The 12202-nt window shown below is 40.4% G+C and overlaps 1 protein-coding gene across 1 annotated transcript; it reads right to left on the minus strand.

Moving 5' to 3' along the window:
* Positions 1-10444: 10444 nt before the first annotated feature.
* On the minus strand, positions 10445-11290 carry LOC149264218 (uncharacterized). Its single transcript, XM_089397491.1, has one exon. The coding sequence runs from the start codon at positions 11288-11290 to the stop codon at positions 10445-10447; it is 846 nt and encodes a 281-aa protein (XP_089253617.1).
* Between the last annotated feature and the right edge of the window lie 912 nt (positions 11291-12202).

Genomic DNA, 12202 nt, shown 5'->3' on the forward strand with positions numbered 1-12202 from the left:
TCGTACTTTGCAATAATCTTCAGAACACTTGGAATACAAAGCCATCCATTGAGGATAAAAATATAAATATTGAATAATGTATATAAGAATTGATGATGCGATATGATATATCAATGTTACAAATGAGGGTCTACTTATATACCTAGGAAGGTGCCCCTTCATGAATGGTCATGTCCCCTTAGACATACCTCTTAAGTACTAAATATTAGTTAATTAATTGATCATTATTCTTATGATTTTTTTTTTCTCAAGGAAAAATCATAGTTTTCATTGATATAAGAAAATTACATATGGAGATGCGGTGTCACATATGCTATATAGTGAGGTTGTTCGCCTATCAAAAAATAATGTATCAAAAATGATCTTTGATTCTCCACGCAGGGAGATTGTGTCTTCTGTGTTTTTCAAAGAGGTCAAAAAACTCCTCACAGGGAGTACAGTTGTCTGTCTTATATATACAACTAGTAAATCAAAATATACATAAGTACTGATAAATAAGCAAAAATATAAACATGTAAATCAAGCCCCTCTAAGCCAGTTATGCTATGTAGTCCATATATGGACGATGGTAGTACTAATAGTGTTCACCGTCCCTCTGTTCCTGAATCATCCATGTACCACGAGGTCGGTTCGCAACTTCCTTGGATAGCTGATCAAAAATCTGGTTGCGTTCCTGTGGATATGGTGACAAATAAAATGATCAAATGTGCAATGAATCTGTGTGCCTATTCCAAAATAGGTCTCAGATAATATGCATGAAAAATTTATGTATTGTCTATCTAGTTGATAACATTCTTGGAGTCCCCAAAGATTTGGATATTTCTGCATTGTTTCTCCATGGCAAAGTGTAGGAGATGTCTTAGAGTGATCAACTCAGCATAATTATTGGTACCCCTTCCCAGGCCCATTTGTATTTTAAAGAAATGAGAGTCAGAGAGGTATAATATAGCACCCCCCCCCACAACCTACATCCTATGCAGATCCATCAAAATAAGGCCAGGGGTAGTCTCAGTTGATGACCTCAAGGACAATGTTCCTAGAGGTTGGAGCAGCATCGTCGTCAGGGATGGAGTTGTAAGTGGCCAATATGCAGGCAGAGATAGAGGGCCAATAAGGGATGGTATTTTGGAAGATGTATTGGTTTCCTGCTATCCATATAGCCCATCAAAGGAGCAGGGGTATGTTTCTGGCCTTGTTCAGAGCAGTTGTTTTACACCATGATATCCATGCATCCAAAACAGATGTTCCCTGCCATTGACAGTGAATATTGATGACCCGAATGGTGGTATTCCATAGGTCCACGGTGATCGGGCAGGTAAGGAAGAGGTGATCAATAATTTCAGTTCTATTCTTGCATATGCATCACCAAGATGGTCCGTGATGGGCTCGCTTGTTCAGGTTGTCCCTTGTGGGGTCCCTGTTCTTGAGTACTATCCACATAAACAGTCTCGTTCTGGGACGTGCCTTAAGTTTCCACAGATGTTTCTACTAAAGTTTGATAGTCGGTGGTCGATGGACGACAAAGATACAGAGGTATCCTTTCTTTGGAGAGTATATGTCATTTTTCATGGGCCCATATGATCTCATCTTCCCCCTCTGTAATCCTGATATGCGATTCAGTCAGTGCAGCAATGTATTCCCCCCAGTGATGATGCCAAATATGAGGGAGATGTAGGCGACAACCAGTCTTCCATGCCTGTTGAAATATGGAGGTGTGATTTGGATCCGTAATGTGATTGATATTAATGATACCTGAATTCTTGAGAAGGAGTATTAATTACTATGGGAGCCTGTGTGAGTTGTGGCTACCGATCCAGGGATCTAATCCGATGCGCATCAATGAGCTAGCCTGAATTTTCCATGTGATCCCATCTCTGATGAGGGGCAAGGATTTTATTACTGCTTTCCATATAATAGATATCCTAGACTTGTTCCAGTTGGGTCATTGGATCTAGTCCATCGTGTTGTGGGGGGATATATATTTTGAGTATGCCACCTGTTATCACTCAGAAGTCTTCCCTAGAAGTTATAAAAAGAAGGAATAATCCAAGGTAACCACAAACCTAATCTTTTAGACTCGGGTTCTAGCCAACCTAAGTCCAGAGAGGGCTCTCTCTTTATAATTTAACTTTGTTTTGGTGGGATTTTACGCTAGTTCTTAATGCTCATAAGGTTTTGATTTTGATTGGGTGGTGGAATTCTAGGAACAGATGGACAGAACAAGGCTTTCAAGCCATTGGGCTATGGAGTCAATCAAAGGGTGGCTTAACTAGATCAAATCAATCACCAAAGGAGGAGTTCATAGGGCAGGCTAGCAAAGCAAAAGGAAAATCTACAAGTTCAAATAGGTGAGATTGTCCTAACCAGGATGAAAGGGCAATGAAGAATCCTTAGATCGGGATCAAGATGAAGAACATGAGGAGATCAGTAGCAAAGGGAAACTAAGAATCCTTTACTATGGACCCAGGGGGGAACTACGGAAGTAAGGGAGAAATTAAGGATTCCCAGACTAAGATAGTTTAGCAGAAAACATTGAGAATGTAAACAGTCAAGACAGAGAGCTTTTAAAGCTAATTCTGAAATATCATTCCTAGTTTACCATTCAGATTTCATAGAAATACATGTGATTATTTATAAACATGAAGAGAAAACAATATTAAACATGAGAGATAATACTTATTTGTTTTCCGTTGTACACAAGAATCCTGTGAAATGTCTTTACTTTATTCCTTGATCCAACAAGCCAATGCAATCTTGATTACAATAGCTCCTTAACTTGATAAGAAAATGTCTATAGAAATGTCTTTGAATCCACCCTAACTACTTTGAAATGTGAAGTATTTATTAAAAAATATTACAAAATATCCCATAACAGTTTGAGAATTATTCTAGGAAATCAAAAATATCTTCAAGCATGACGATAGAGACAGATGGAAAACTGCATCTTGTTGTCCCTTTTATTGTGATTATGCTAGCTATTTGTAGTTCGAACTTGGATGTTTCAGTTGACTGATATCTGTGTGCTGGAATCGCTTTTTGTCTTCAACCTACTAATACTCTTTTACCTGCTACTCTTTGACCCTGTTCATCTTTTTCATCTGGCTGTCATCAGATTTACTGTGGTAACTTTATAGTAAATCTGTCAATTTTACCCACCATTCATCTTTAGGTAACTTTACTTTAAGCATCTTTCTATAGATCTCATCTGCTTCAGTGTATTTGGAAAAATTTGGCTTATTAACAAACAGGTGCTTTACCTCATGCTCCAGGAAGAACAAATTTTCCAAATTATCATACAATACCTTTCCTGTGGGCAATGCTTTAACTCCTGAAGTGCTTGCTTGGTCTTTGGCCAACTTGTTTAATCTATCAACGTAGTCCTATTGGGTCATAAGCTTGTCATGGATGACCATAGGACTGGGAAGGCCTTTTTCCCTCAAAATTCCAAACTTCGCCATGAATCTATCAATATTTTCCTGCATGCTTTGGCATCTTTTTTCTAAATTGAGCATAAGGTTCCTTTTAGTCAGAACCTTTTTTATTTCTATGATGGTTTCGGTTCTGTCCTCTATACCAAGTTCATCTAATTGATACCTGTTCTTGCTGTTCAAGAAATTGATAAGTTGGTTGGCCTCCTCAGGCTGGTCTCCCAGGTCTTCCTTTGTCTTTTGGATTGCTTCAGTGGCCACTTTCACCAGTTCTATTTGCTCAAAAATTACTTGAAAAGTCATGACCAAACATTATTGACAAAGTCAATGATGTTGGCCCAAATCATCTCCTTTATTTGTCCTAGTGGTTGTTGCAATGTCAAGTATTTTTCAAGGAAATTTATCCTCTCACCCATCCTTAGGTTCTTATGTGCTTCTTCTTTTTGTTGTATTTGTGCTAGCTTACAGTCAGTTTCTAAGCTTGAAACTTTTTCCTTAATTCTTTTAAGCTCTGTAGCCTAGATGGTCATTTCCTCCATGGCTTTCACCAATTCTGCTGTCTTATCTGTAGATGTACCTGCACTTGTGGACTTGGCTGTGATTGGCATGGCTGTAATAGGTGGAGCTACTGGTGCTAAGGAAGCTGCCAATGTTGAGGGAACTATTGTATAGATTGTAGGAATAACAGTTTGTGGAGTGGTGGCCAACTCACTCTGTTTATACTGAATCAAATTGTCCAACTCCTTCTCTATTTCTTTCAATTGATCATTTGGCTTAAAGACCAAGTCCATAAACTCCTCTTGTTCCTTTTGAGTTTCTAACACTTCTACCATTTGTGGGTGATGCAGATGTGGAATTTTGAGTTGTTTTTTCAAGGCAGCTATATCATCATTTTTCTTTTTAACTAGCCTTTTTGCAACCTTTACATCTTTGGGATCATGTCCTAACTCTATGATTAAGTCCTCTAAGGACTTGATCCTGGTATCCTTGGCATGTGAGGAGGCCTTCTCTAGTTGGAATTGCGCTGATATATTATTTAGTGAATTTTGTAACTGATGGGCTGCAATGGCTTTGCTAGTCAACGTGGAATACACCATCTCTCCTGTTTGTTTATGCAATTCAATCTGGTCAATAGGATGTATATCCTTTGCCAGCACTTCAAAATCTGTCTTCAAGTAATCAGCTATTGACCTGGGCTGCTGAGTGGTAGGCTTCAGGAAAGTCATTTGCATTTTACCTTCTTTTACATCAAAGGCTGACATAAGCCTTGTTTGATTGGTGGGAGCCATTTTGAGGTATTGTGCATAGCTTTGAGCCTTCAACCTTTCATTTCTAGCCTTTATTTCTTTGTATTTTTCTCTGATGTCTTGGTCTTGGCCAGCTGGAGCCCTGAATGAGGATACTTCCACACTTTGTTGTCTTTCCAACACCTGAGTAGGTGTAGTGGAAGGTTCTTGTGTTCCTCCAGAGGGAGTAGCATGCCTGCTCTCTACTCTTTCTGTGCCTATGGTTCCAGTTGTTTCTTCTGTGTATTCTTGCTCTGAGAAAGGATTTAACCTTTGCCTCTTGACATAAGTCTGTGCAATTGGTCTGCCAGAAGGAGTGGCCTCCTCCCTATCTCTTTTGGGGTTCTTCTCCTCATTTAGAGGAGTCTGCACAATAGGAGGGGTACTCATAATGTGCTCTGGCTGTCTTGTTTGAGTCAGCTCTTCTGATAAGTCTGGTTGCTCTGACTCTTCTTGCTCCTGAGGTCCTTCTTCTGCTTGTTGCTCACTGTGTTCCTATGTTTCCCTTTGGGCTTGGGATTCTTCTGGTACTTGTATGAAAGAATCTTCATCAAGTCTCCTCTCTAGATCAATTAATACATTATCGACAACAACTTCAGTGCTATCTCTGTCCACTAGAGTGTTTTCCACCCATTCCAATTGATTTGCATATTGTTCTATCTCAGGAATTTTGTGGTGGATGTAGGGAGACAATTTGTTTTTCTGTCTTCTATTGCAGATGAAGTCAAAGGGGTCATATCTCCATATGAAGCTTTGTTTTAGTTTGAGCCTTTGAAGGATTTCATCTGCTTCCCTTCCAGCTTCTCTAATATTGCATACAAAGGGGCCTAGTTGGTATATTCTAAGTTGAGCCTTTACAAAATGTACCTCATCTGAGTTGATTATCTACCTGTAGTACTCCAAAGAAAATAACTTCATTGGGAGATATCTAGGTAATTTGTATGGTGCTAACTCACAGCCATAGATTCTAATTTCAGTGTGATTTTGGTACAAGTACCAATCTCCCACTTTGTGTTGTTTAGACAGCTGTAGGATCCTCTTGATATCTTAACTGATCCTTGGGGAAGGACTTCCTAACAACATGGTTGCTATTGGATGCACAAAAAGGTCTATGAAGTCTGTGTATGTATATGGAGAGTCATATTGGTGGATCAAAGGGATCTAGAAGACTACTGACCTGGAGTTGCCTCTGGTATCAAGCTTTTGCAGAGTAAATGGGAATTTATCAGCTTGATAGTATAGGAAAAGGTGATACAGAACATAGGAGTACTTAAATACTCTTTCATTGTCCATTCTCATGAATTGATCATGCATTTTATCTGCTATGAATTTGGCATAATCAAACATGATGGCAGGGGGTTGTCTAGGAGTGAAAATGGACATGAAGGCAATAATGATTTCATCAACATACTCGCTGGTAGTATAGCCTAAGACACTAGATATCATTGACACAATGTCCTGGCCAAGTTTAGAAAATATGGTCCTCATGTATGGGGGAGGATTATTTGGAATATCTTTCTCTTCCATAATAAAAGTCTGGAACATTTCAGCAAGTTTCGCAGTAGTAATCTTGGGGAATTTGTCTAGCAGGTCTCCAATAAAAATGGGGGTTAGAATTTATCCTGGTTGCAACTGCAGCATTTCATCGACGGATTCAACAGTGATGGTGAAGAGTATAGTATGGTTAGGGGATATCACTGCTCTTTGTCTAGGATTGTAGTTTGCATGGAAATAATGGACAATTTCGGGAAAAATATGTACTCCAGGGAATTGGTACTTGGGAAAATTTGATTCCCAAAGACCTATTTTGTCTACATGGTTTAAGTACTGGTCTTTGTACCTGTAGCATAACTTCAGTGAGGATTCATCGACAGAGGTGTCCTTGATTTGGAAATCTTTGTCCGCCAAAGGGAGATGGTCTAAATCCAGATGGGTAGTGGTAATTAGTCGGACATTCATTGCGACTGGAGCGGCCATTCTTAGTTCTTGTGGATTTAAGAATGGGGAAAAAGGGTTTTCGGTCAACTTGGAGCAATTTGGTTCAATTCAGAGTAGTTTGGGGTTGTTGGGCAATTCTTTCACTTAATTACTTTATAACTTAAAGCAATTGAGTAACAGGCTTGGGAATGAGACAGGGTTTCTTGGTGAATTCAAATAAATACCTGGTTTTTGGCCATGAATGGGTCAATGGACAACTGTGCACAGTTGCAGGAGGTGTAGGTGACTGAAGGGTGGACTGGAAGTTCAGTGGCTTCTGTAAGTTGGTGGTTGGACGTGGGTTGGAATTTGTACGTAATCTGTAGTTTGCATGGAGGCCTGAGCGTCTTTTTCACGATAAAACAAAAAAAAATGAGTTTTTTAGTTTTATTTGCAAAGTCAAATGGTTGGCGGGCACATGGGAAAAAGTACATTTGGCTTTTAGTGGGAGATGGGATATTTTGTCGTCTAGCAGGAGGTGGTAAATGGGTTTGATTGCACTGATTTTGGGCTAGAGTGGTTTTCGGGGGAGGTCGCCCGATGCCATTCATCGGGTGCCACGTAGCATCGGGGCCCAAAAGGAAACCACCCATATCGGGCGGGTAAAGGTTGGACTTCGGAGGCCGCTCAATATGATCGTCCACCGTTGGATCAAAGAGAGCCTGATCGTATGGTGATCGGGGTGGAGTTTTGACATGAAGTTTAATGGAGGGGCTCGATGAAGGTTTAAGAGCGGCGGGTTTTAATTAATCACGAATTATGGTGGATTAAGGGCGTCGGGGGTGATTTCATTGGCAGAGGTCGATTATTAATTAACTGCAGATCGGTTAATTAATTCGTTTTATTGGGGTAGGGGTTTATTATAAAGTTTATGTTTCAAACTTTCGGGGCGGGGTATTAATATAAGGGTTTTATTTATAACTATATACGGGAAGGGTTTATATTTCTTTTTTGGGATTTAATATATATAAAGTTAGAAATTAATTATGAAAACAAAAGCGCTAAAGTGTAATGTATTTTCTTTAGGCATTGTCATAACACATTATACTTAGGCTTGGAATGCTTTTGGGTTTTTTGAGAAAAGAGGTATTTTCATGGGGGGTGATCACTTTTTCTAGGATAACAAGGTCTTATCCTTAGAGAAAGGGGTTTGTTAGGGAAAATGACTTTTCCTTAGGAAAATAATGTTTTTTTCTTAGGAAAGGGGATTTGTTGGGGAATATGAGTGTTTTGAAGGGGGTAAATGTTCATGAGGGGCCTTTTAGTACTTAAGACCTATAATTCATTGGACTGAGGGTCCGGTCCCTCCAGAAGTTAGAGAAATGCTCTGAGCCCCTTTGACTTAAGATTTTAGGTACTTAAGACTTTTCTTGGAAATTAGTTAAGTGAAAGGTGTAATGAGTGAGGGAGGTTAATCAATTTGACTTTGTGGATTTGATACATGCCCAATTTTTATCCATACTTAGAACTTTGATGATGAAGGTGATCAATATGCTTTTATCTAACAATCATCACAATTCTACAACCATTCTTCTACTTACCCACCTACTCACCCTACCATTTTTACTTCTCTTTATTAGGGTGCACTTAAGCTGGTAAGCCCTTATCAAAACATTTTCTTTTCTTTTACAAGAGTGTTATATCTAAGTCTAACCTTATTACATCCAAGGGCTTAGATTAAATAACTGAGCTCCTTTTATTTACTCTACCTAATCTAATTATCTGCCAAGGTTAAACAGTTTGGTCAGATTTTATTCTATATCTCTAAGCATAAAATTGAAAACATGAAATAGTCAAGTTTAAACATTTTGACTATCATGGATTGTGGCAAAGATAACAAGCTACACACAATCTTTTATTCTGCATCAAAAGTAAATAGTAGTGGCATTTTGACTTGCACACTTTCATGGTCTTATCTTTTCTTGGGGTTCATCTTTTCGTCTTTTTTGACATTTTTATTCTTTTTGTCCTTTGATTTTTTCTTTTAGGACATACCCTCTTTACATTTTTTAATTTTTTGAATATGGAAAACATTTGCAGAAAGCAAAGATATGTACATATTACAAATTTAATCTCAGCCATTCAAAAATTATGACTCCTATTGGAATAGGAACCTAACACCACCCTTATCCATAAGCTACTTGTAGTAACCAGTTTCCACCCTAACTTAGCATCCAATGCAGTAGAGAAATCGTCCAGTCTTTTAATTCCCCATCCTCCCCATTTCTTTGCTAGTGCTAGTAACTCCCATCTAGCCCATGCAAATCTTCTTCCAGTCTGTTTGCCCTTCCAAAGAAATCTGCAGTAGAGATGTTGAATTCGTGTGAGTATGCCCCTAGGGATCCAAGCTAGGGACATCCAATATACAGGGGTAGCTTCAAGTACAACTTTAATAAGAACTAGTCGGCCCACTCTCGAGAGGTACTTGTGGTGCCAAATATTAAGTCTTCTCTCTAGCTTAGAGATTAACCATGTCCAATCAACAATCTTGTATACGAGAGGTTTTAGCCAATAACCCAGGTACCTAAGGCCATCTTCCAACTGAAGTAGAGTGAATGGGAATCTGTGGAAGATGAATTGAATTTCATGAGGTGAGCATCCCGAAACCGTGATTGTGGATTTTAGGCTGTTGATCTCCATACCAGTAGCAGTTCGAAATATAGCCATGATGTTCTGTAGATCATTCAGATCCCCTATACCTCCATTAAGGAAGATCAACACATCATCTACAAAGAGCAGATGGGTCAGTGTGCATCTGTCTATAATCCTGATGCCCTGAAGTCTTCCCGTCCTGTGTTCTTCCAAGATGAGTTTGCGAAGGCCCTCCATAATGAGCAAAAATAATAGAGGGGAGAGAGGGCATCCCTGCTTGAGTCCTCTTTCTGAGTGAAAGAAAGGGGATGTCGATCCATTGATAAGGACACTGAAAGTTATATTTGTTATGAAACACATGATCCATTTTATAAATTCTATGGGGAAACCGAGATGAGTTAAGATCATTCTGATGTATAACCAACTAGCATGATCGAAAGCTTTTGAGAGGTCTACCTTGAGAATCATACCTTTCAATTTCTTCGTCTGAACAAAATGAAACACCTCTTGTGCAGTTCCTATAGCTTCATGGATCTGACAGTCCTAAAGGAAAGTGAATTGTTCAGAGGAGATATGTGAGGATAAAATGGGATGGAGGCGATTAGCAATGATCTTGGAAATGATATTATAGATACAATTACAGAGGGAGATGGGATGAAAGTCGTCAAAAGAGCCAGGGTTATCAGATTTAGGGATGAGTGCTATGAAAGTGGTGTTGTAAGCCTTGTACATCTGCCCAGAGATTCTGCAATCTTCAATGACCTTGAGAAGGTCTTCTCCAAGAAGTTCGAAAAATGCAATGTAGAACTCAACCGACCAACCATCTGGTCCTAGACTCTTGTCTCTCTTGAACCATTTCAGTGTGGCTTCGAGCTCCCCCATAGTGACAACCTTGTTGAGGTCCATAACATCCTCTTGGTCCATGAACTAGGGAAACAATTGTGCCACTTTGATGATTTCAACCAATGATGCATTGGGGGGAGCTTTGTAGAGCTGCTTGAAGTGAGATGTGCCAAGGGAGGCTAAGTGCTGAAAGGAATTCACTCTGATGCCCTGTTCATTATTCAAGTGCCAAATGGTGTTAATTGCTTTTCGTCCATTAGCAAACTTATGATAGAATTTTGTGTTATCATCGCCTTCAAGAAGCCAAATGGCTCTGCTTCACAACCTCCATGATTCCTCTTTGTCTTTTAGGATTTTTCCTCTCTGTGCTACCAAGGTTGTGAGCCTCTCCTTTTGTTCAGGTGATGTGTATCCCCTTCCATGCTCATCTTCCAACGCAACAATCTCAGCTTCAGTGCCTCTCAGGGTTTGATCATCCATCAATCTCTTGTTGTGTGCCCAACTTTTTGATAGTCTCTTCAGCTCGCTTAGATTGTGGGAAAATCCTTCTACTATGTTCCCACCCACAGTAGGAGGGTGGGACTTCCAATAATCAGATACAAGTTTAATGTAGTATGCATCTTTTAACCATGTTGAGTTGAACTTATATGGTGCTTTGGGCTTGTTCATACCACCTCTAACTTCAAGGTATATCGACGAGTGGTCTGACAGTCCCCCCGATCCAACCCACTGCCTATAGTTATACCCCGAACCCAACAGTCGCTCTTTAATGAGGAAGTGATTTGGTCTTCTAGCCAGCCTATCCTCCCCAATCCTTCTGTTCCTCCAAGTGGGTTGTAATTTAGCAGATGGAATATCAATTAGGCTATGGTCCTCCAAAACATTTTTGAAGAAATCAGATAGTGGATCAATCTGAGCATGATGACCCCATGATTCTGAATATCCAATAGAGAAATTAAGATCTCCTCCTAGTATAAGGTTATCCACTTGCAGAAGATTGGAGCTTAACAGATGCTCCCAGTAGGCTCCTCGATTTTGGCATGGACCATATACATTAATAAGTCTGATGTCTGTGCCTAATTTAGATGAGTACATGTTTGCCCCAATATGACTTGCTCCTCCCCAAATGTTACTTAGCTTGATAGTCCTGGAATTGTACCCCATCGCAACTCCTCCTGATCGCCCGTTTACATCAAGGGCATGAAACAACCAACCGGGAAGCATGGATTCAAGGAGGTGTGTGATGGCTTCTGCTAACCCCAAGGTTTCCTAAAGAAATATGACATCGACCAACTCAGTTCTTAGAAGCCTCTGGAATGCTATTTTTTTCTCAGGACTAGCTAACCCACGACAGTTGTAGGAGAGCAGCTTCATGAGGGAGATGGCACCAGGGTGTTCTGTGCTCTAAGAACCTAGTCTATGGCAAGCTGGCGACCCGAGACGACTTCCACACCTTCCTGTTGTTTGGCTTTAGAGAGGGAGGAGGGTCTGCCCCGAGGAGGTTTCAAAGGGATGGGAGGGGGAATGATACCAATGCTGATCGAATCAAGGGGCTATGATCGAGATAGAGATCTGAGCAGGTAATTGTGAGAGTGAGACCCCTTCTCAGAGTCAGAGGACAGGGCATGGGAGTTTGCCTCGGGAAGGATGGGAGGATGCATGAGAAAGTGGGGGGGGGGAGGCTATAGAGAGCAAGCCAAGGAACGAGGATTCAGGCAGGAAAATGCAGTACCATGATGTTCAAAAAAGGATGGTGCATGTAAATAAGACGAATTAGTGAAATTCAAGGTGTAGGGAGAAGAGAGAGGCATACTCGAAGAGAGCGTAGCCACTACAACCACCCTGGCCCTGGTCATAGGAAGAGAGGGAAGCCGAATGGGAGCATTGTTGTGCTTCTTTGGATTCTCCTTGGCCGTCTTTGTCGCTACTGCTTTAGTGTTGGTGTGCTGCTTGGGTACCTTGGTAGATTTGGATGGGATTGTCTTCCCCTGGTCCGTTTCTTTAGTTGTCCCATTCAGAGGGCAATCCTTAAATAAATGTCCCACCTTGTGGCACCTCTTGCACCTGAAGGGGACC

The sequence above is a fragment of the Pinus tabuliformis genome, chromosome 6 (genome assembly GCF_031772625.1).
Source record: "Pinus tabuliformis cultivar Carrire ecotype Pingquan chromosome 6, CPIR1, whole genome shotgun sequence".
Classification (NCBI taxonomy): Eukaryota; Viridiplantae; Streptophyta; class Pinopsida; order Pinales; family Pinaceae; genus Pinus; species Pinus tabuliformis.

Excerpts from the sequence above, each read along its gene's own strand:
- LOC149264218 (XM_089397491.1), bottom strand. The coding sequence starts at position 11,290 with ATGGGGTACAATTCCAGGACTATCAAGCTAAGTAACATTTGGGGAGGA.